At 40.2% G+C, this 25,217-nt stretch overlaps 1 protein-coding gene across 1 annotated transcript in view; it reads left to right on the top strand.

The window, feature by feature from the left end:
• The window catches only part of TSPAN7 (tetraspanin 7), a 126,839-nt gene that overhangs the window by 77,330 nt on the left and 24,292 nt on the right, over positions 1-25,217 (top strand). Inside the window, exon 2 of the mRNA XM_037165132.2 lies at positions 24,125-24,313. Within this exon, the coding sequence (XP_037021027.1) occupies positions 24,125-24,313 (189 nt within the window). The remainder of the gene's footprint in view (positions 1-24,124; positions 24,314-25,217) is intronic.

The raw sequence follows: 25,217 nt of genomic DNA on the forward strand, positions 1-25,217 counted from the left end.
TGTTCAAACAAATGTTGAATGAAGAGTTTGCATATAAGAGTATGCAAATACTGTTTGCATATAAGAGTATGCAAAAAGGTCACAATGGGGACATTTTCAGCAATGTGGTTGGTTGCCGAGACTCAGGAGATAGTACCTAAAGTAAAACATGGAATTGAAATTTAACCTATAATAAACTAGTTTCCCAAATTTTACTAAGGCAAGCAAAATTGTTGGGATGGAATCTGGATGTGAAAGGAAGGAAATCAGTGACAAAGGAACAAAGCAGAGGTTAAGGAGGAAAAATTGGGACTTTAAGCCAGTTTTGCTTTGGTGGTAATGAATGAAAGATGTTGAGAAGAAAGGGCAGAAAGGTTGGTATCTTTGCTATAAAAATCCAACAGGGAGACTTGCCAGAGTCCACAGCACTACATTAATGCTTTGTGCTTCTCTCACTCCAATACTATGAATTTTGCTCTCAGTGTAAGATGGGTGGCTCCAGTGAGTGTGATAAGATTAATAGATCTCAAACATTGCCCCCTTCTCAAACTGTGCTGACCTCAGTACACTATGCACAGGAGAGAGATTTTGATTCAATAGGGTGATGTATAGGCTAAAATTATTCTGAGTCACCTGTTTTGGGGAACATTTTGCTGAAAAGTGCTGATGCTTCTGACCTTGAGTTTCAGAAACCAGCAGCACTGTTGTTCTTGTGACATTCTGTGATGTTAAATATTTATTTTAACCTTGTGTGACTGGATGACAGTGGTTAGAAATGGGGAGAAAGCACACTAACGTCAAATAAATATTCATGCAGTATACTGTACCTTGCTTTTTTAGTAATTTAATGAGTGTCATTTTTGGTTTGAATCTTTTGAATTTTTAATGATTTTTAGATATATTTTATTGATTATACCATTACAGTTGTCCCATTTCCCCCCTTCATTCCCCTTCACCCTGTACACCCTCCCCCTATTCTCCCCTTTAGTTCATGTCCATATGTCACAAGTTCTTTAGCTTCTACATTTCCCATACTTTTCTTGCCCTCCCCCTGTCTACTTTCTACCTACCATCTATGCTACTTATTCTCTGTACCTTTTCCCCCTCTCTCCCCCTCTCACTCCCCTATTGCTAACCCTCCATGTGATCTCCATGTCTATGGTTCTGCTCCTGATGTAGCTGTCTGTTTAGTTTGCTTTTATTTTAGGTATGGTTGTTAGTAACTGTGATTTTGCTGTCCTTTCACTGTTCACATTTTTAACTCATTTTTCTTACATAAGTCCCTTTAACATTTCATATAATAAGGGCTCGGTGATGATGAACTCCTTGAACTTGACCTTATCTGAGAAGCACTTTATCTGTCCTTCCATTCTAAATGAAAGCTTTGCTGGATAGAGCAATCTTGGATGTAGGTCTTTGGATTTCATGACTTGGAATACAGCCCCTTCTTGCCTGTAAGGTCTCTTTTGAGAAATCCACTGACAGTCTGATGGGGACTCCTTTGTAGGTGACTGTCCCCTTATCTCTTGCTGCTTCTAGGATTCTCTCCTTCATTTTAATTTTGGCCAATGTAATGATGATGTGCCTTGGTGTATTCCTCTTTGGGTCCAACTTCTTTGGGACTCTCTGAGCTTCCTGGACTTCCTGGAAGTCTATTTCCTTTGCCAGATTGGTGAAGTTCTCCTTCATTATTTGTTCAAATAAGTTTTCCACTTGTCACTGTTCCTCTTCCCCTTCTGGTACCCTTATAATTTGGATGTTGGAACATTTAAAGATGTCCTGGAGGTTCCTAAGCCTCTCCTCATTTTTTTTTGAATTCTTGTTCCTTCATTCTTTTCTGTTTGGTTGTTTCTTTCTTCCTTCTGGCCCACACATTGATTTGAGTCCCAGTTTTCTTCCCATCACTATTGGTTCCCTGGGCATTTTCCTTTGTTTTACTTAGTGTAGCCTTAATTTTCCCATTCACATTGTGACCAAAATCAACGAGTTCTGAGAGCATCCGGATCACCAGTGTTTTGAACTGTGCTTCTGATAGGTTAGCTATCTCTTAGTCACTTAAAATTATTGGCTCTGGGTCTTTGATCTGTTCTTGCATTTGAGTCTTTTTTTTTTTTTGGTCCGGTTGCACCTGTTACATGTGAGGGGTGGAGCCTTAGGTGCTCACCAGGGTGGGGCAGCCCAGTAGTTGGGTTCTGATGTTGTATGTAGGGGCAGGGTCAGAGAGGGAACAATGGTGCTTGCTCTACTCTCTCTCGGATTTCAGTCCCTTCTGCTGCTTCCCACAAGCAAACTGGGCCCTTCTGGTGCTGGTTCCCGGGTGGGTGGGCTTGTGTACATTCTAGGACCCTGTGGGTCTCTCCAATGAACTCTCCTGTGAGGCTGGGAGCCTCTGCCGGCATCTCAACCCCTGAAAGTTTTTTTTTCAATCAATGCTTTTAGGCTTTATTTCCCAGCACTGGGGCCCTGTGTTGCGAGGTTTATCTCACTGTCTGTTTTTTCACCTGGTTTATCAGCCTGGATGAATGGTTCATTGTTGTCATACTTCCCTACAGTTCAATTTTCTGTCTGTTTTGGTTGTGTTTTTGTTTCTAAGTCTTTGTTGTCCTTAAATATTGTTGTGCGAGGAGATACAGTATTTACACCTATGCCTCCATCTTGGCCCTGAGTTTTAAGTTTCTAAATATATTAAATATTTGTTACTATAAACTGTTCTGATAAATCTAGCCTTGTTTCTTAGAAACTATTTTATACCCCTCACTATATTAAAAATTATATAGAGGCCTTTAGAGGGGACACTTTGTAGACTTTGAAGGAATTTGGTATGGATGGATGAATGACAGATTCTAGTCCTGGTTCTGCCACTAACAAGCTGCATGATCTTGGGCAAATGCTTTGCTGCTGTGTCTCTCAGTCTTCTTATCTGTAACATTCTGGAGGTTGGACAAGGTGATGATGTTGATGAAGATAATAGCTAACACTGAATGCTTCTGATGCATCAGGTAGTATTCTAAGTATTGTACCCACATCAACTCACTTAATCCTTCCATCAACTCTATCAAGGAAGTACTGTCATCACTGACCCCATGTTGCCAATGAGGAAAACCACACACACAGGTAACTTGCCAAATGTTTTCCAGATATTTAAGTAGTATGTACATGATTTTTCTAACCCAGGGTTTTTCTAACTGAGGGAGAGTGCCCCTGGGCCTGCTCTCATGTCCACTGCTGCTTGCTGCCTCTCACAATCTTGTTGCTTATAGTGGGTGACTTCTAATGTGATATCTGGTACAGGGTTAAGAAATGTCATGACCTCAGTATTTCTAGTGAAATCACCCCACTCATTTGTACTTCATACTGTGCCCGATCAGGGCCACTCATTGCTCCTGTGATTTTTGGAATCTCTTGAGGTGGCTGGCAAGGTAGGGGGAAGCATCCTTGGGGAATTTTGCTGGTTCCCAAGAGTTGCTAGTGCTGCCTTTCTGTGAGCCCATTGCTGGTTGGCTGGTTTTGATTCCCTTGATCAGGGTCCCGAAAGAGTTATCCTAAGACAGGCCTACAGACAAAGGAGCTGACAAACTATACTTCTTGCAAAGAGTTCAATTAAAAAAAAAAAAACTTGTCAGGAATTTGTATTCTCTAACTGCAAACAAATATGGTTTAATTTTCCTAAAAGCCAGAGCAGACCTCTGGATTCATAACTGTCTAGACACACAACAAAACAAAAGACTCCCTCAAGAGGTTATTAGAGATCAGTGGCCATGCCAGAGCAGGTTATCCCAGCCCATGGTCCTTCACTAAAGTCAGCCCTTACAGTCTCCTGTGCTCCACTTAGAAAGAACAACAGTAATGTGTGTATCTTGAAGATAACCCAACCTGAAAACAATCTGACGTTCAGGGACCATTAAGGTGCTTTGAGGCTGAAGATCTGCATGAAAGTTTGGAAAAGGTGGCCTGACTATAGATTTTCTTCCACTTACACTCAACTGGAAAGGCAAACATTAAAAAAAAAACTATCCTCACTGTTCTAACAGAAATTTCTACAGCTTGGTTTTGCTAGCTAGGGACCTTTAGTTAAGTTTTGTAAATTATTCCCCCACTAGGATTTAAGGGAGAGAACACATGCAGTTAATATATAAACCATCAATATAACTTTGTCCTGAGTTTTACTGAAATATACTTTTCTGATACAGAATTTTGTGTCACACAATTCTGTTTTTAGCACTATTAATTTCTAGAAGGTATCACATCTGTTGAGAGAATAAGCATTTCTTGATGGGTACCATAAGATTTTCTGACCTCAACTGGTTACATGCTATTAAGATGACAAGATGGACACTTGCAAAGTTTCAAGACATATCAAAACTACAATTTTCAAAGTGACATAATTGTAGCAGTATTAATTGAGTAGGTTTTATTTTAACCCTTTGATTTTCAGTCTTTATACTGAAGAACCCTGGACAGTGGGTATTAGGCATGGAGACAGTCCTGTGGTTTGGGGCAGATGGCCTACACTGGTTCCTGTACAGTTGTATAATGTTCTTAATAAAGTCATTTTTTCAGGGAACCTTACAGTTGAGAGAACCAGGTCAGACACAAGTCAGATACACACAATAAAATAAATTAAACCAAGTACTGGGAAAGATACTTTATAAAAGTTCCCAGTGTAGTATAGTCAAAAGAACTTAGCCTCTGAGGCAGAGCATTGGGTTTTAGTTGTTTCTTGGTCACTTACAGATTGTGGGACTTGGATTAACACTTAATTTTCTCTGAGCCTGCTGCTTTATTTTTCAAGTGGGTATGGCCTCATGGGATCACTACAAGTATTAAATGGAATTTTATGAATGAAAATACTTTATAAGCAGTAAATCACATTACAGATGTGAGCTGATATTTTAATTTTATTCGTTAGATAAAATCCAAGAGCCATTTTCTTCTTTCTGCTGTCTCTAATGATTTATATAATAACATGTCTTTACTCATTATTTTTCTGCTTGAGTTTTGAGGTTTTCTCCTAAAACACACCTCCATCTAGGTAAAGATTCTCTCTATTACCCCTGTGACCCCTCCTGTCAGTCTCATCTCCTCCATGGATAGTCACTCTTATGATTTATATCACCATAGGTTAGTTTAGAGTTTTGCAATTTAAGTGACTTAGGAATCAACAAATGCCACTATTATGTTATTTCCATTTTGCTTGTTTTATATTTGCTATATTATTAGAAAAATTATTAATACCCTATAGCATTTTGGGAGATATTTATTTCTACTGCTTGTGCCTAAGGCTCTTTCTAGTCCCAAGATGAAAATGTTAACAGATTGTGACACAGTGTGCCACCTCTGCTTATACTGTATTGTCTGTATTTAACCATTTCTCTTCCAAAAGGTGAGTCCTCATCCTTGCATTGGTGGAGTTCCTGCCAAAGTAGTAGAAACCACTGTCAGTTGTGTCTGTTAACCACATGTGGCAAATGGCTCAGTGTAGCCATGATGGTGTCTAAAGGATTCCACCAACACCATTTGATCATTTATGAGAGAACTACTTTGGTCTTTAGAATAGAGTGAGTTCTGCAACAGGCAGGATACTTTAGGACAGTGTCTTCATTTATCAGAAGTCACCTGGCATCGAGCCTCATACATGGTCAAAGGTCTGAGCTATGTTTAGGGAGGAGCTGAGGGAAAGATCTGGCCTCCTCATGGTCACTCCACTTAGGCAGCCAGGGCTTCCAATTATGTAACCTGATTCTAGCTACCAGAGTGAGGTTTCTCCAGGGACTCTTCTTGGAAAAGGGCTGTGCTGATGATGGGCCTATCTCAAAGAGGCAGTGGCTTTGTCTTCCACCAGAATTTTCTGGTATTGAAGATTGCAATGTTTAAAAGGAGACCAAACAGGTAGACTGTTTTACAATCCCTCTCCTTTATTTCATGGGGGAAAAGGATGGCCAAGCATCTCTGTGGCAGGTAATCAGTTGGTGGCTCTGCTCACAGCTTTTCTAAGCATCTGTTCTCCTAGCTCATGGTGACAAGATGGGACATAGGGACATGGTCACAGCCGATTACATTAAAGAGGTCACCTGACTTGAGATGGGCCACTCAGATTCTCTCCTCCACAAATTCCAAATTAGTTTCTAAGGCTGCTCGCCATTGGGAGGTGCTCTAATGGGAGGCTTTTTTCACTAGTTAGAGAGAGCCAGTCTGCACAAATGAAAAATAGTGTGGCAGATTATGCAAGAGAAGTACATCCTAGGGCCCTTGCTGTACAGGTGGGAAAGGGAAGATTTCCAGCCTTCTGTCTTTGGAGTTACCAGCTGTTTGTGTTCTACCCCTACCCAAGATGCACATGTGGCCCTCAAGAGACCTCCCTTTTACTCAAGGTTATTTATGTGGCTGTAGCCACATGGTCCATGGTTACAACACTTTCAGATTGAATAATGCAAGGCAAAGTGAGCTGAAAGAAAAGCTTAGCAAAAATAATACCCATTGAAATCAGAGGTCAGAATATGGTGCCTGCTTGCCCACATTGCCAGCAAGTCAGTGCAGTCTCATGGCGACAGTCACTTGCAGTTTGTGCCAGGACTTTGTGAGGCTCTTGGCTTTGAATGCAAACATATGGTAGGACCAGGTGGCTTCCTCCTTGCCCAGGAAAGAGTATCTTTAGTCATTAGCTTGTGTAGAGTACATGAAGGGCTCAGCTATTCTGGCCTCTTACATGCTCCTTTAAAGAACAGTCAGTGGGGCCCTGGCCAGATGGTTCAGTTGGTTGGAGCATTGTCTAGTACACCAAAGGTGTGCAGGTTCAATCCCCGATCAGGGTACATGCGGGAAGCAGCTGATCAGTGTTTCTCTCTCACACTGATGTTTCTCTCTCTCTCCTTTCCTCTCTCTCCAAAATCGATTTAAAAAAACAAAGAAGAGTCAACAGTCAATTGGCCAGTCACTTTCAGCAAACACTGTCAGCGTGGTAGGATTTCTGCTTTGTGCTGACAAGCCTATTCCAAAATAAGTTACTAATGGTGACTTTCAGAGAAGGAAGGGGCTTATATTAGTGGTCTGTGAGGGCACTAATTTCCAAGTTTTACTTTCCTGAACTTTTAATTTGCCTAAGACTACAGCAATAACATTTGTTTTTAAGCAAAACATGTAAGCAATGCAACAGCATTTAATACGGATGTCACACTTGATTGTTGGTGTCTCTCCAATTCTTTTTACTAGTCAAGTCCCCAAACCTACCTCTTCCATCCTGTGCTCTCTCAGAAACATCAGGGGCCATCAAGTGGGGTGCCCATTAATGTGTCCTACATGAGACCTATTTGCTATCAGAATACTTTGATCATGTTTAGTTAGCAAAAGCAAATGCTAGATGCCACAGAATATAAATCTTTAACACAGCCCCAAGAGGGCCTCATCTGTTTTTAGGGAGTTTTTTATTGGGGCTGCCCTAAGGTGTTCACAAATGTATAGAACACAAGTTAAAAGCCATTTGTAAGAGTAAGCATGGACAATTTTAAGCACGTTCAAAAGATGATGAAATTATTACTATCTTTCAGTGTCGTGGGGAAAAGGGCATTTTAGTTGGGCTTTGGAGGGCAGGTAGGACCTGGCTGGGCAGGAATGGGGCAGGAGGGCCAAGCAGGTAGAACCAGAATGCTCCATGCAAGAGTGAGCTGAGCAGTGGCAGCTGTGTCACCTCAGGGATACAAAGTAGAGCTGTATTTGCCCCCAGGACCATAACCCAGAGCTAATTACAAAGCTCTTCTAAGGAGAGCTATGTACTTGTTTTATATGGAATAGATTTTTGGTGCAATATACTGTAACTAATAGCACCATATTATAAAGCTTCTCATTTCACTTTCAATGTAGATCAGGTTTTTGACAGAATCTCTGTCTATATGTAAAATGTATGAAGGTTGCCTCTATAGCGTTTGTACATTTATCTTTATCCAGCTTCACTGATTCTTAAAGTCAGCCAAGATTTCTATTCTAGCTGAGAAATGGTAGAGTGTAGTTGCCTAGGGAAAATAGAGCTATTATAATAATAGGACAAATGCTTCTTCAAGTGCCATAACCCCTTTTAAAGAACACAGATCATTTTAGTTGCAACCTCATTACATTGACCAGGCATTTCTATTGCTCTTCATGTGACAAAATTATGTGGACTATTACTTCATTTTGGAGATCAAAGGAAATGAAAGTCAGAGTTGGGGAAAATGGATTCCCCTGGTTCCTGTGTTGCAAAACTCATTCATTTACATATGAAAAATCCAGGGAGATAATTGGCTAGGAAAAGCACTAGACTTCCAGGACAATAGAATCAGACAACTTTTCAGGTAATTCTGCCTTTTCCTGCTGTCTTCCCATCCATAGGACTGCAGTCCTATGGTTGCCTCTGGAGACTTTGGAAATTACTAAAAAGGTGATTACCTTCTGCTGTCACATTTGCAAGGCAACCCACTCCATTTTTTATAATGTCTATTACTAAAAAATTCTTCCTTGTATTGACAGAAAAATCTTTTCCTTGATTAATTTTACCAATTTTGATATATATATATATATATATATATATATATATATATATATATATATATATTTTTTTTTTTTTTGAAGACTGGCCTAAAAACAGGCACCATGTCTAATGCTGTTTTCAAAAGACAGTGTGTTCTGAGTTTCAAATTAGTAGTGTATAAAAAATCTTGTGGGGTATAGCCTCATTCATGACTGGAGCAGGTACAGGAGACATGCCCCAGGAAGGAGAAGGAGATCAGTATTCACAGGGTCAGTCTGTAGAGTCCATCTCCTCTCCCCCCTACCTTTTCCCATGTTTCCTGCATGTTGACAATTAGAAACTGCCTAAAAAACTTGAAGAAATTAGTTCAGAATGCTGGGTTCCTCATAACTCACTCTTTTTAATTAAACCTATTCGGGAAACATTGGTTAATAACATTATATAATTTTCAGGTGTACAAATACATGCTCACCACCTGAAGTCTAGTTTCCTTCCATCATCATGTATTTGGCCCTTTTAACCCTCTTCATCTTGAGCACAGAGACAATGGAAAGAAAACTGAGCTCCTCTTTTTGTCACTTACCTACCTGGAGAAGAGGGCCAGTGACTGGATAACATTGGGCAAAGAAGACCTCAGCTCTAGGAGCTGCCCTTTTTGCTCACACTGCCACCAGAGGCAGAGAATCATAATGGTTTAGGAAACTGCCTTCTAGTCAGACAGAGATGAATTTCACCTTGGGCTATATCACGTAATAGGTTTCTGACTTTCAGCAAATTGTCGAACCTTTTTTTAAGTATTTTTTATTGATTATGCTATTACAATTTTTCCAGGTTTTCCCCCTCCCCTCCTTCCACCCCCTTCCACCCCCCAACTCTCTGGCATTCCCTTCCCCTTTAGTTCATGTCCATGAGTTGTACATATAAGTTCTTTGAGTCCTCTGTTTCCTATACCATTTTTATCTCTCCCCATCTATTTTATGGCTACTAATTATGCTTCTTCTTCCCTGTACCTTTTCCCCCCATTCCTCCCTTCCCCCTCCCCACTGAACTCCCTCTATATGATGTCCATTCCTCTGATTCTGTTACTATTCTGATTGTTTGCTTAATTTTTGTTTTTGTTGTTTTTTCTTTCCTTTTAGGTTTATTTGTTGATAGTTGTGAGTTTGTTGACATTTTATTGTTCATATTTTGTATCTTCTTTTTCTTAGATAAGTCCCTTTAACATTTCACGTAATAAGGGCTTAGTGATGATGAACTCCTTGAACTTGACCTTATGTGGGAAGCACTTTATCTGCCCTTCCATTCTAAATGAAAGCTTTGCTGGATAGAGCAATCTTGGATGTAGGTCCTTGCATTTCATGACTTGAAATACTTCTTTCCAGCCCCTTCTTGCCTGCAAGGTTTCTTTTGAGAAATCAGCTGATAGCCTTACAGGAACTCCTTTGTAGGTGACTGTCCCCTTATCTCTTGCTGCTTCTAAGATTCTCTCCTTATTTTTAATCTTAGGTAATGTAATTATGGTGTGTTTTGATGTGTTCTTCCTTGGGTCCAACTTCTTTGGTACTGTCTGGGCTTCCTCAACTTCCTGAAAGTTTATTTCCTTCACCAGATTGGGAAATTTTTTCTTCATTATTTGTTGAACCTTTTAAAGCCTCGGTTTTTAAAGCCTGTTTTTAATCTGCAAAACACAAAGTAAGAATATATGTTATTAAGCATAGAGGGAGCACACTACTGCTCAATAAAGTTCATTTATCCTAGATACATACACAGTTAACTGTATTTCCAGACTGTGTCCTTAGTTTCTGAAGGACTGATCATATTCCCGTTCTAAACTATGGGGCAGGCAGATACCATGCCACTGCCTTAACTGGCAACTCATCCAATCACTTTGTACCAGAGCAGAGCTACTTTGAAAGTCAGTTGATTCCACAGTATCGAAGTGGGTTCTCTTCATATATGTTTCAGCCATAGCCTCCTGTTTTTCTTGTCAAGGCCAAACCCAGAGTACTTCTTTAGTTTCCTATACTTTCCCACTTTAAAACTGTAGAATATGCTACAGTTTTCTGTTTGTATGTCAAGCTTTCTTGATCATATTTGTGTCTGCTGTTTGTGATAGTTATCATTTCTGGCTCATCCCGACATATACATCAGAATATTTATTTCCCACCTCGGTTTTTAAAATATGAAGCTGTAACTTGGAGCAGAACATGTTTTCATTTTTATATATCTTCCTGCCTGAAAGGGGAAAAATAATGGAGAGTATTTTAAAATAAATATATTAGTGACAATGCTTGCAGATTTTATTGTTTTACTGTGGTAGTCAAATTCTCAGGGTTGAGAATTAATCTGGCATCAATGCCAGGATGGATGACATTCTAGATGTCATCCTAGATGACATTGGCTTCTGAGATTTCTCATAAAGCTGTTAGGAGTAGAGGGTTGGGGAGAGAGAATCTTTTCCAGTGAGGCTACTTAAGAGAACATTATGCAAAGGCAGTAGTTGAGGGCCAGGGCCTTGAGAGGACCTATTTGGTCCCTTAGTGGTTTTGACCTCAGAAAAGTTTTATTTTTTGTAAGATTTTATTTATTTACTTTTAGAGAGAAAAGAAGAGAGGGAGAAAATCATCAATGTATGAAAGATATATTGATTGGTTGCCCCTCTCTCACACATTCCCAATGGGGTACAAGGCCCACAACCCAGGCATGTGCCTTTACTGGAAATCAAACCAGCAACCTTTTAGTTTGCAGGCTGGCACTCAATCCACTGATGCACACCAGCCAGAGCTAGGCAAGTTTCATAGGCTTATTAGGAGGACTGAGCTAGATAAATCATTAGAGCACTTAGCATGGTACATAGCACATAGTATGGACCTACCTTCTCTCCCATTATTGTACATGTTTTATATATTTTATTTTAATTGTTGTTCCAGTACAGTTTTCTGTCTTTTACATTTTTAAAAAAAAGAGAGAGAGAGAGATCTTGCGGGCATAAGCACTGCTTATTCTCCTAACCATCAATTATAGACTTCAAGGAGTTAAAGAATATTAGAGCTTTGAATTATATTTCTATTAGTGGTGATGGATTAGACCAAACCATTCCCATGGTTTTTTATTTAGTCCCCCTTGTGGTCAAAAGCAGACATTTGTGAAGCAATGTGCTAGAATAGAAATGAATTGGCCAAAAAACAGGGTTTGATCTGAGTGCAGCTGCCTGTCTGGGCCTTGTAGAAATCAAGCCCACTCTGGCTTCCTTAGTGTAGTGCTAGTGGCAATAGAGCTCATGGCCTCTGAAGCTCACACTTGCTCACCTGCCAGTAATCTTGTATTCAATCATGCAACAGTTATTTTTTTAATTTTTTATTGATTATGCTGTTACAGTTCTTCTATTCCCCCCTTCATTCCCCTCCACCCTACCCCCATCCCCACCATTACCCCCCTTTAGTTTATGACCATGTGTCTCAAGTCCTTTAGATTCTATATTTCCCATGCTATTCTTGCCCCCCATCTATTTTCTATCTACTGTCTATGCTACTTATTTTCTGTACCTTCTCCCCCTTCTCCTCCTCCCACTCCCCCTGTTGCTAACCCTCCTTGAGATCTTCATTTCTATGTTTCCACTCCTGATCTAGCTGTCCTTTTAGTTTGCTTTCGTTTTAGGTGTGGCTGTTAATAACTGTGAGTTTGCTGTCCTTTCACTGTTCATGTTTCTTTAACTTCTTTTTCTTAGATAAGTCCCTTTAACATTTCATATAATAAGGGCTTGGTGATGATGAACTCCTTGAATTTGATCTTATCTGAGAAGCACCTTATCTGTCCTTCCATTATAAATGAAAGTTTTGCTGGATACAGCAATCTTGGTTGTAGGTCTTTGGTTTTCATGACTTGGAATACCGCTTTCCAGCCCCTTCTTGCCTGTAAGGTCTCTTTTGAGAAATCTGCTGACAGTCTGATGGGGACTCCTTTGTAGGTGACTGTCCCCTTATCTCTTGCTGCTTCTAGGATTCTCTCCTTCATTTTAATTTTGGCTAATGTAATGATGATGTGCCTTGGTGTGTTCCTTCTTGGGTCCAACTTCTTTGGGACTCTCTGAGCTTCCTGGATTTCCTGGAAGTCTATTTCCTTTGCCAGCTTAGGGAAATTCTCCTTTATTATTTGTTCAAATAAGTTTTCCACTGGTGGCTGTGCCTTTCCCCCTTCTGGTACCCCTATAATTCGGATGTTGGAGCGTTTAAAGATGTCCTGGAGGTTCCTAAGCCTCTCCCTCATTTCTTTGAATTCTTGCTTCCTGACTCTTTTCTGTTTGGCCATTATTTGCTTTCTTCTGGTCCACTCCATTGATTTGAGTCCCAGTTTCCTTTTCATTGCTATTGGTGTCCTGTGTAATTCCATTCATTTCAATTAGTTTCGCCTTCATATATTTGTCTAATTTGTCGGTATAATCAATCAGTTCTGTGAGGATCCTGATGACCAGTGTTTTAAACTGTGCGTCTGAGAGTTTTGCTATTTCTTCATCGCTTAGATCTATGGGCTGTGGGGCTTTGAGATCTTGTGACATTTTTGGTCTGTTCTGGCCCTTTAAGTGTGAGAAGCCGCGCCTTAGACTCCCAGGTTGCTGGGTTGTGACGCTGTATGTGGGGGCGTGGTCAGAGCGGGGGGGGGGGGATGGCAGCGCCCTCTACTGCCGCTTGCCGCGGGGACCGGGCCCCGGTCCAACCGCCCACTCCCTCGCCTGTCCGCTGGCGCACAAATGGGCGACCACAGTCAACACGCAGCACCGCTTCTCCGCTGTCTCCTCCGCGGTCCCTCGCCTGGTGGCTCGCTCGGTTGCTCATTAGGTCCAACCCTGGGCCTGGATTCCGCGCGTCTGGATTCTGCGCCTGAGTCCGTCTGACCGAGTCCTCCTGTGCAACCCCGCTTCACCAGCCGCTGATTTCTCCCCTTACCGGTCAGGCTGAAGAATTTGTTGTTAACGGACTTCCGAAAAGTTCAATTTTCCGTGTTCTGGCTATGTTTTCTGTTGCTAATATTTAGTTGTCTCTAAACTTGGTTGTGTGAGAAGGCACCGCACATCCACCTATGCCTCCATCTTGGCGGAAGTCCCCATGCAACAGTTATTTACCAAGCACTTTCTATATCAGACATTGTCTTGACTTAGTTCACTGTTGGTGGGATTGCAGACTGATACAACCACTATGGAAAACAGTATGGAATTTTCTCAGAAAAATAAAATTGACCTGCCTTTTGACCCAACAATTCCACTGCTAGGATTATATCCGAAGAATCCTAAAACATCAATTTCAAAGAACCTATGCACCACAATGTTCAAAGCAGCACAATTTACAATAGCCAAGAGTTGGAAGCAACCTAGGTGCCCATCAGTAAATGAATGGATCAAAAAATTGTGGTACATATACACAATGGAATTCTATGCAGCAGAGAGAAAGAAGGAGCTCCTACCCTTTGCAACAGCATGGATGGAACTGGAAAGCATTATGCTGAGTGAAATAGGCCAGGTGTTGAAAGACAAATACCATATGATCTCACCTTTAACAGGAAGCTAAACAACAAAACAAACAAGCAAGCAGAAAAAAAAAAGACACTGAAATAGAGCACAAGGGGACAGCGACCAGAGGGGAGAGGGAAGGGAAGTTAAGGGGATAAAGGGGGAGGGATTTGGAGGAACAAATAGGAAGGACATAGGGATGAGAACTAAGGGGGGAGGAAATGGGAGGGAGGTGGGGAGCAAGGGGCCCAGGAGGCTGGGATGGGAGAAATAGACAAAAAATCAGTATTTGAAAAATAACTAAATAAAATTAAAAATATATATATAATGAAAAAAGAAAAAAATTATTCAAACTATCTGGAAATGTATAGAAAATAAAGAATGCATATTAAAAATAATAAAAAAATTAAAAAGGCAAAATTGTCTGACCTCATGGAGCTTACATTCATCTGGGGAGACAGACTATGCTAGTAAATTAGTGTTCAGAGGTGATAAGGGCAGTGGAGAAAAAGAAAGGAAAGAAAGGAGGGTGTAAGAAATTCTGGAAGTTCAGGGTCCCAAGTTTTAAATAGGGTCATGAGGGAAGGGCTCACTAAGGAACAGAGGCTAGAAGAAATGAAAGATCTCAGAAGTCCAGGCAGAGGGAAGAACAAGCATAAAAGTTCCTGATGTAGGAACCAAGCCAGGAGTTTTTTGGGGGTGGTGTAGTGAAAAGGCCTGTGACAACACTGGAGCCCAGTAAGCAAGTGGGGGAGGCAGCGGAGGGCACAATAGAGGAACTGTCTGGTCAAGTAGGGCCTTACAGGCCAGCTGAGAACATTGGGTTTCACTTCAAAATGAAATGTGTGGAAAGGTTTTGAACAAAGAATTAATATTATGGGACTTGGGTGTGTACAGGATCACCATGACTGCTGTATTGAGAACAGAACATGAGGACATGGGGGGATGGTGGCTTTGCCTAAGTGATAGTGGTAGAGATGGTAAAGTGTCCTTTTTGTACTTTTCTGAAGTGACTGACTTTTTTTGCCAAGATCATGTTCTACTTAATGTTTTCCCCGCAACACCCTGTCAAAATTAGACATCTGAATTTTCCCTTTATATCTTACTGGTGGCAGTATCACATATGTGTGCAGTGAGGATATTTGAATGTTGAGAGGGAAGTTAATTAAATCACTAATAAAGTGGGTTTCCCCCCCTAAATCATCTCAGAAATAAGTTAGGACCACTGGAAAGAGAATACAACCTCACTATTTGTATAAGAATCTTATAATTGAACACTACATACATTTTTCTTCTACATATATTTTTACTCAATAATAGGTTCTCTTCTGGCATTAGATGTTATCAGCTTCCGTTTCGTGGGAAAAGAGGCATAAGTTCCCCAAAACATCTCATCCCCTAACCACCATCAATTCATAGCCAGATACAGCATAAGCCTTAAGGGATTTCTTCATTATCTGACTTCTAGCTTCTTCCTGTTTACATAGGTATGTGTAAGGTGTAATGTATATATGTAAGACTATGGTTTTGTTTTTGGTATTTTGAAGATGATGATCCTATATAGAAATTATGCAAAGAAAGTTTTCCCTGTCTAAAATAATTGAACTCCTAGAAAGCTAAATTTGTTCAACAGCATAATCATGAGAGAGACATGCACGGCTCAGTCACAGGTTGGCACGTAGGTTCACATTTGTAGAATAATTGTTAAAACTAGTTTAGCCATGTTCATTTTCATCCAGTAACTTTCAAGGACATGGCCACTATAAGGGATCTGAATTTAATATAAGAAGAGATCAACATGAAGATTCACTCTGCATTTATGGAGCTTCCACGATGTACTTACTCACTATAGGCACAGTGACTGGCTTTCAAATTAAAAATGGGAAATTGTGGTCAGACAAGCAGTAATTCTACTTAAAAATGGGAATCAGGGCACAATGTCTGAACAACATGCTGTTTTAGAAAATCAGGCACAGGATGTGAATGAGACTTTGGTGTTGAAAAAATAGGTAAAGGACCTTCTTTCCTCCCACAAGACTCTAAATCTTGAGGTACACACATTTAAGAATACAGGACATGATAACATGTGTGGTCAACAGAAACTTTCTGTCAACACATATTAACAATGTAGTTGTAGCTTGTTTATAAGTTCACACTGACATGATCTTCTTTTAAAATATCTTTTCTTATTAGTTTGGAATTTGATCCATCTCTTTACAGCTGGTTCAGTCCTAGGTTGATGAGGAATGGAAGCAAGAGAAGTGGTTTTTCCCCACAGCTATTCTTGCACTTGGTTGGGCATCTGCTAATGACACTAACGCTGTTTGTGCTGTTGGCACTCACCCACCTTGTGCATGTTAACTGGGTCAGCAGAGTTTCTATACAAACAATATCAAATGGGGGTCCCACGGAGGAGATGTGGCATAGAGGGAATCCTACAAACATTAACCTTCTATCACTTTAGCCACTACAGCTGGTTGTGATTTCTAAGTACTTAAATCTTCTCATAAGTGGCTTTGCTGGCCCCAATTCCTAATAGGTATCCCTATGTTATATCTATTTATATATCTAGGTCGCCACTGAAATAAGAGGTGTGAGCTACATCCAGACCAGCCTTAACTGCCGGTTTGCTCACTTCTTCCTTCTACATGTTCTTGGAGACTTGAAGTTAGAGTAAGACACCCCTTATTAGTATAAATTAAAAAATCTAAGTTTTGTTTTGAACATTTTCAAGAAGTCATCAATACTACTTATAAATAAAGAGTAATACTAAGAGGCTCAGCATAAGCTGCCCTTAAAATTCTTCTGTGGTATACTAGAACATTTCTCAATGTGCTAATAAGTGTGGAGTGAAATTCTTCTTTGCTTCTGGGGCCTTTCATTGGAGATTTGTTTTTTTAAAAGGGAGGAGAACTAAAATCCAGAATCTTGTAGAGTCATATATGGGAAATAAGAATTCAGGCATGTCCATTCTCTTATTTCCTAGTGAGATATGCAAAGTTCCTAATAACATGTTTGGAATTTGTTGTGACCCTTTGTTGAATAATGGAATTAAATATAAGGTGGAACTGCTTGGGCCTTATTTGAAGGAGTTTAATTATTCAAATAGTAAAAGTCTATTTTAATAAAATTCCCTTTATTATCATTTTATCATCTGAGAAGCCCTAATTTTCCATGATAGGCCTATTTCAATAATCTCTACCATGTGCAGACCCATTTTTAATTTATTTATCTTTAGAGGGGAAGGGAAGGAGAGAAGGAGAGAAATGCCAATGTATGGTTGCCTCTCATGGGTCCCCTGGTGGGAACTGCCCTGCAACCCAGGCATGTGCCCTGACTTAGAATTGAACCACAGTTGTTTGGTTTCCAGGCCCACACTAAATCCACCGAGCTACACTAGCCAGGGCATTAATTCAGAAAGTACTTTCACCATATTGATCAATTTCTACCACTTCTCAGGCCTGTAGGCCATTAGAGATTATTCAGTCTCCAACCAGTCATCAGTTCAAGCCACTCTCCACCTACCGAGACTGAGTATGAAACCTAGCCAGCACAGTCCCTTGGTAAATGCTATTGACTAGTAGTGTGGTCTGCATCCTGGCTACCGGTTGTGCTTGATCTTTGCCTTGCTGAGGACCTTTTGGGCAATTCAAGGAGACAAATAAAACTGAAGCATTGGAAGGGTTTCTGTAGATGTGACTGGGGCCAGACCTGTCATTTCACAGATGAAGAACTAAGGCACACATATGCAGCATGATTGGTGGGAGGTAGTGATTGCATTTTAAAAACCTCTGGGAGAAGGAAGCATTGTATGATGGACTTAAAACATTCTTGGAGCCATTTTACGTAATATGATCAGCCTCTTCACTACACAGGTGAAGAATATGCTGTGGTTTGGTGGGCCCATAGCCAGAGCTGGAATTCCTCACTTTTCATAGTGCCATTCAAAGACCTTTACATATTTTCAAAAGCATCTATGATCTGTTAGACAACCTGCACTTCAGACCCTGGCTATATGGTCATTGATAAAATCCAAACAGAAGCTAAAATTTGTGACAAATGATGTAACTCCTGGAACTTGAATTCTATGAATTGGCTATAGGATGAAATATTTAAATACAAATATTTAAATACAAAATATAATCTTAGTAGACTGTAGTGGGCATATAAATAAAGAGTACTATGTCTGCTCATTGGTATAACTGGGGTCAATGAGCTGTGCTGGTGTTTTTTTTTCCTCCATATGTCTTTAGAAGAGAAAAAAGTCCCCTTTTTTCCATGTCTCCTACTTTTCCTATGGGCAGCTACCTTCATAGATGTGTCCACTCTGTTCTGCATTTCCTCACTATTCCATCATCCAATGTTGTCTTGTCATGTTCTAGTGCCCATCTTCCTCAAGCCTTAGCCCTTGTCCTTCCACCCATGCTCTGCTTCTGTTTCCTGAGACTCATTGTTCCTTCAGTTGTCACTTCTGGCCTCAACCTTCACCTGCAGCTCTGATTAGCTTCTATATTCTGAACTCCAGTTCCACATCCACAACTGTCATTTAAACATAAAAGTGAGTGAGAAAAGGATTAAATTGCCTAACTTACTTGCCTAGAAAAAAAACAACTCAGAGCATATGTCTTCTTGCTCCTAAGATAGCAGTGTCATCCTTACTTAAAAGGAAAGCTTGTTGTCATTCCAGTGAGCTTATGAATTTTTGGATGTCTGCATAAAACTATCATGCATTACTTCCTATTCATAGCCCCTTCCCTCTCCCAGCAACCAGAGATGAGCTGACCTTTCTACTCTAACTGCTGATGGTTTGTCAGTCACAGGGAGAAATTCATACACTTTCTTGTGCTAATTTGCCCAATGGCAAATGTAGAAATGTATTTCAGAGTGAATAAACATCTTGGCTTTGAGATTCATATTTGTTATTTAATAGTAGAGATGTGGGAAGCACTGAAAATCAGGTTTGCCCACCTGATCCTACTGAACAGGGTACTGAGACCCAGAAAGGTGGGCCTGCAAGCACAAGAGAGTGGGCTCAAGTAAAATGCTTGTGGGTATGTGAGAAACCTGAAAGCATAGTATCCCTGGCTCCTTTCTGAGGGTCAAGACACTGCAAGGTCAGTAGGGAGACTTTCCAGCATTAGCTCTGTTGACCTGGCAGGAGTAAGGGGAATCATTTATCTCTACTGCCTGGTCCTGCAACCTTGTCTTTAGGATGAAAATAAACCTTAGTAAGTCTCTTCCAGAGCATTTCAGACATGACTTGGTATATTATCAAACCCACCTTTCATTTTCTTTCAGTGTAATTTTAAAGTAATGTGAACTATCACACAAAAGCTTTTTTTTTTTAGTTCTGACCTACCTTCCTTTTTTTGATGCTATCATTATAGTTCCTCAGCCTCAGCATCAAGCCTAAATCAGAAGTTACTGGAGGTTCTCTGCTGCCCATGTATTTTTGAACTGTGCTGTAAGAACACAGATAATGTTGGGCCATAAAATGCTGAGAATAAAACGAGACTGAGAGCCTCAGCCTGGCAGCTTCTGGTGGGCACTGGGCTTGCCCTTCTGGCTTGTGGTTAATGTGGGAACTTGTAAGTTGAGGGTGGTGCCTTTACCAGGCCACTCATGTCATTTATCTCTGGGACTGAATCTCTTCCTTTCTCAACCACACTATTGGCTGTTTGTTAAATTGATTCTTCTGAGAAAGAAGCAAAACTTCCATGATTAGTTTAGAAATATGACATCTTACCTTGGCCAGTGTGGCTCAGATGGTTGGAGCATCATCCTGCAAAGCCAAAACTCGCAGGTTCAATTCTCAGTCAGGGCACATGCTTGGGTTGTGGATTTGGTCCCTGGTTGTGGGTATGTAGGAGAGCAAGATTCTGTTTGGTTGCATTTTAACTTACCTTCAGCCAGGGTCTGAAGTGCAGGTTGTCTAACAGATCATAGATGCTTTTGAAGGCAACTGATTAATATTTCTCTCTTGTACATTGATGTTTATCTTCCTTTCTTTTCCCTTTCCCCCACCTCTAAAAGAAAAAACAAAATAAAAATAATTTAAAAAAGAAATATGAAATCTCTGAGGAGCTGAGACACAAAGGTGCCTTGGTGAACTCTGAACCTACTCATTGCTCCCAAAAGCTGTAGAGAGATGTCAAAGGAACCTGTCCTTTGCTTTTTACCCTGTGGGTGCTTGCCAAGGTACATGCATGAGTGAGTACATGTATGTGTTGACAGAAGCAAAGGAAAAAAATCATACAGGTAACAATGACTTTTGCCTTGGCTTATCTTTGTATATTTCTTATCTTTAGTAAGAAGCATTATTATAGTAGTAAAAATGTGAGAAAGCACTAGTTTGTTGTGTTTTATGGATCTTCAACCCTTTGCTTGTAGCTTTCTTCTCCAATTGCCTAGCAATTTTTTCAAATACTCACCCCAAGTCAACCACTTCCACTACCAAATATGATTTTACTCACCTTAGCATACACTACAGCCCAAACTTTTTCTCCCTTATCTATTTAATCCTTTCTTCTTTGTCCTTCACATTGTTATTTACCCAGATTACAGTGCCTGCTCAGATTGGCATCTTTACCATTTCTGGTAGGTCCTCAAACAGGTTCAGACAGTCTAGTAAGCAGATGGATAACATGAAACTTTCCCCCTTCTCAAGTCTACAATTGGCTACTTATTCATTCATTCAGCAGACATACTGGACATTGACTATGTGCAAGACACACAGCTTCTGCCCTCAAGGGAATCACAGTACTGAATGTGCATGGGAGGGGGATAAGGCACAGTGTGACAATGGCATACTACAGACCAAGTTCTGTTTGAAAAGGCTGGGAGTAGTGGGTATAGTATACCAAAAGAGTTTAGGTTGTACACAGGTAGTGATAAGAAGGGTAAGAAATGTAGGTAAGAGGGTTATAAAGAGCAAATGTTGAAAAGTAATAAAGTATGGGTAGTGCACAGAGAAAAGCCCAGTTTTCCTGGAACTATATAGAATGTACAAAAAGTTATGAGGGAGATGAGGCCAAAGAGGTAGGTTTGGTATGTGCAGAAAGCCTTCCATATGTGGAGTTCAGGCAACCAGATACATCTGGTCCATTAGGAATGTTTGAGTAGTACAAAACCAAACTTGGAGAAGGCATTTTTCTCTCTAGATTGGTCTTAGATTCCTAACACATGGGTGCTAGAAGGGGCCTACCTATCCCAGTCTCCATGTCATTCAGCGGAGGAGTTCCTTAGAGGGTGACCAACTTGGTCAAGGTACAGATGTTAGATGGGTTTTCTCCCAGGCAATATGGTGCCCACAGTGTTGTGTTTGTTTGTGCCCACTGTCATTCTTTAAACTTATAAATCTTTAAACACTTTTTGCCAAAAAAGGAATATTTTTATATGTTACATCATACAAATATTTTAAGAAGTTGCTATTATAGGCTTTGTACTTTACGTGAGGAGAGGCTTCATATACATAGCAATGGTTACACTTGGAAAAATTATTTTTAAAAAAGAGAAAAGGAGCCCTAGCTGATGTAGCTCAGTGGATTGAGCACAAGCTGAAAACCAAAGGGTCACTGGTTCAATTCCTAGTCAGGGCACATGCCTGGGTTTCAGGCCAGGTCCCCAGTGGGGACCACATAAGAAGCAACCACACATGGACGTTTCTGTCCCTCTCTTTCTCCCTCCCTTCCCCTCTCTCTAAAAAAAGTAAATAAATTAAAAAAAATTTTAAAGGGAGAGAAAAGGAATAAAAATGTTAGTTACTGTTTACCCTAAAATATGAATGTGTGTTAGCTTTGACACACTCTATATATTTGTTATTATAGTAATTAAACCTTATGAAAGCACTGGTCACAGAAATGTAAGATAATATCAGACTCTTAAACTTGGTCACTAGTGTATATGTTCATTAAAACAATTGCATTCCAATAATGACTGGCAACAGTAATACATAGAATGCAGCAGCTCAGTGGAAGTCTGAGATGTTTTTGAATCTCTGGAAACAATCATGTGAAGTTGTAAGTGTCTAGATGAGATTTATATTCAGCCTATATAACAGTGACTAATTTAATTGAATTTTTGCTTTTGTTTAATACATTTACAATGTGATATTTACAGCTTTTACCAGATAATGCTAGAGTAGGAAATAAAAGAGAAAGATTCTGTTTGGTTGCATTTTAACTTACCTCATAGTATTTACCTGATGGAGAAGTGTTTTTAAGTATTTGGCATTTGAAGGACTCTGTTTTATAAAATAGAGGTTCTAAGATCCAGAGAAATGAAATACAGTTGTTTGTCAATGAATATTAAGCATTTACGCTGTGCCTGACACTGCTCTAAACATTTTGTAATAAAAGACAGCTTAAGCACTGTCATTTCTACTGAATGTTCAGTGTGTTCTTACCCCTAATGAGTGGAGAGTTGAATCTTAAATTTTGATTCCAGTAGATGAAAAACCTTTTGTTTCTGTTTGGATGAGTATGGCAGAAGCAGCTGTTCGAGGAAGGTACTTTCTTTAACAACCACCAGGTGTCAGCAGAGGACTTGGAACTCTTAGAGTTTGTGATCTTGGTTTTGTTTATCTCACTAAGGCCATTTCATAGGAACTTTTGAAAGGCAGTACACCTCCACTGGGCCATTGTCTCCCAAATATTAGTGTAAAGTTTTTCTCCTCAAGATTGTATCACATCCATTCACCTTTACCTTATGAAATTGCATTAGTTATCCAGTCTTTTTGTGATTTAAAGCTTTTAATCCTTCCATGGTGATGTTTCTACAATGTAGAGAGGCTATTAGGGGTGGCGGTAAGGGAGTATCACCAAACTCTTGTTGTTTCACTGAACCCTCCCCCCAGAATAGGTGGAGCCCATTCTCACCTGATATGGGGAAAGGTGCAAGGTCCATTCTTTTTCCTGCATAGAAAAACAATCTGATGGTGGAGCTTGATGGCTCCAAACTGCAGAAGGAGTTTTTAGAGTATGAAGGAAAGAGAGAGACCTTGGCATCTTCACTGGTTCAGCTGTTTGGTTCCTCATGTAGCTTGTATCTGGTAGTGTTCACTTACAGACATCGTAGAACAGTGAACAGTGTGGATTGACAAGGGAAATGTTGGTGAGGTGGGTATTGATTTTTTATACCACTTTTCTCCATTTCCTCATCTAGCCTCCTCACTTGAATTGGAAGACTAGATAGGTAACTAAGGCATTTGGTCTAGGACATTGGGCAATAGTGTGTGAGCAAACAGGGGAAGAGCTCCCTTGGATGCCCAGGCTTCTGTGAGCCTCATACGATGTCAGAAATGGTAGAAGTTAGAGGGCTAAGTTACTAATAAACTGAAGGAAGGACCAGCTAGGGAGATAAAGACATGGTCGACCACTGATTGGCTTTAGCAGCTAAAGCTGCAGGGGATGGAGAGTAAGGTATAGTATGCAGCCCTTAATCTATCCTCTGAAATAAGGGCCAAATTGACCCAAGGTTCTAGAGTTTAGACATGCTGTGGGTATTTCTTTTGGCCTAATCAGTGGGGTTTGACAAAATGCATTACAGCTAATTCTAGGAGTTATTTGGATTCTTTTATTATTTTGTATTAAGTATTGGAAATTAGGTGGGAAATCAATAGGGATTCAAAAATATTTCATATGTTTTGTTTTTGCAGAGTTTTTGTGAAAATAGTAAAAGGAAATCACCTTGTTCCTTAAAACATGTAGGGTTTCCTTAAAACATACTATGTATACATGTATACCATTGAGGAAGGTGGCTGACATTCTTACTTGGTTTATACCCAGGTCAGTGTCACACAGAAGCTCTCAGACCAGACCTGGAATGTCTCTGAAAACTGTATTGGGATGTACTCTTTAAGCAGCTTATAAAGTTCTTTATTAATGACTTCGCTTCTGATTAATGTAGTAACCACCTGTGAGATTATGTAAGAGACAGATCTAATTGTACAAAATCAGTGTCTTTGTTCTATGATGGCTTTAGTTAACGATCTTCAACATTTTTTCATGACTGTAGGGAACCCTGCAGCAATTGCCAATTTGCTCATGGAAACTGGACTCTTCAGACTCAGGCCATATTGCTTTGTGTCATTACCTCTCTCAGTAGCATTTTCATACTTTCTTCTCCTTCCTCCCCCTTTTCAGATCACTGGGGTGATCCTGCTAGTCGTTGGAGTCTGGGGCAAACTCACTCTGGGCACCTATATCTCCCTCATTGCTGAGAACTCCACAAATGCTCCCTATGTCCTTATTGGAACTGGCACCACTATTGTTGTTTTTGGCCTGTTTGGATGCTTTGCTACATGCCGTGGTAGCCCATGGATGTTGAAACTGGTGAGTACATCACAATATCATACTGCTTTTTCAATTCCTTTTTATAAAAATATAAGTCACATGAAAGCAAAGTGGCCTTTCTTGAAGCCACAGACAAGACCTCAATATTCATTGACTCTAATTTTAGTCCAGACTCTTACATAATCCACCCTCCAATCCCCTAGAGGGAAGAACAACTCCAAACACAGCCTGGCACAAAAAAATCCAGTCCTGGTCCCCTGAGATAAATGATGAGAAAGCAGTGGCCAGCCGTTCCAATAGGCCATTTATATCCTTCTGGCAAGACGCCCTGTTCCAGTTTTGCCTTAGAAATCTCTTCAAGCATGGGATGTACAGCTTTGGTAGGCAAGGCAGCATCCCAACCATAAACAGCCTTTCATCTCCAAGTTCCCATTAGGGAAATACTTTCTGCCTCATTGAGCTTGTCCATGGATGCATGGGCACACTCTTCTGTAAACCTGCACATCCTGGTTCAGTTCTATGTGAGTTGAGCTAAACCAGAGCTTCTCTACTCAACAGAAGGTTGACACAGTGCCCAGTATTGGCTACCAGGACCAATGCTAGGTAACTTTGCAGGCACAGCAGTGGTGTTTCCCAAAGAATAAGGGTAGGCTGCTAAAAGGTTGTTACTGTGATTCTTAACTTTTTGGTAAACTAGTTGGCTAAGTATCTACTCACTGTCTATGCTCTTTATTAATAAGAAATAATGTTAAAGGATTTTATAAATAAAACATAGCTAGGGCCTCTCCTCAAAGGAAAATTTTGTTTACAATGATTTATTATGGATGTTTCATTCTGTGAAAGGGGGGAACAAAGATTCTATAAGTACTTTGTTGCCTATCATTTCTCATTTAGTTATAGGTTATAGTAACATTTAATATCATCTAATGACAGATATGGGTGT

This window comes from Artibeus jamaicensis, unplaced genomic scaffold (genome assembly GCF_021234435.1).
Source record: "Artibeus jamaicensis isolate MK-2021 breed Jamaican fruit bat unplaced genomic scaffold, CSHL_Jam_final contig_60, whole genome shotgun sequence".
Classification (NCBI taxonomy): domain Eukaryota; kingdom Metazoa; phylum Chordata; class Mammalia; order Chiroptera; family Phyllostomidae; genus Artibeus; species Artibeus jamaicensis.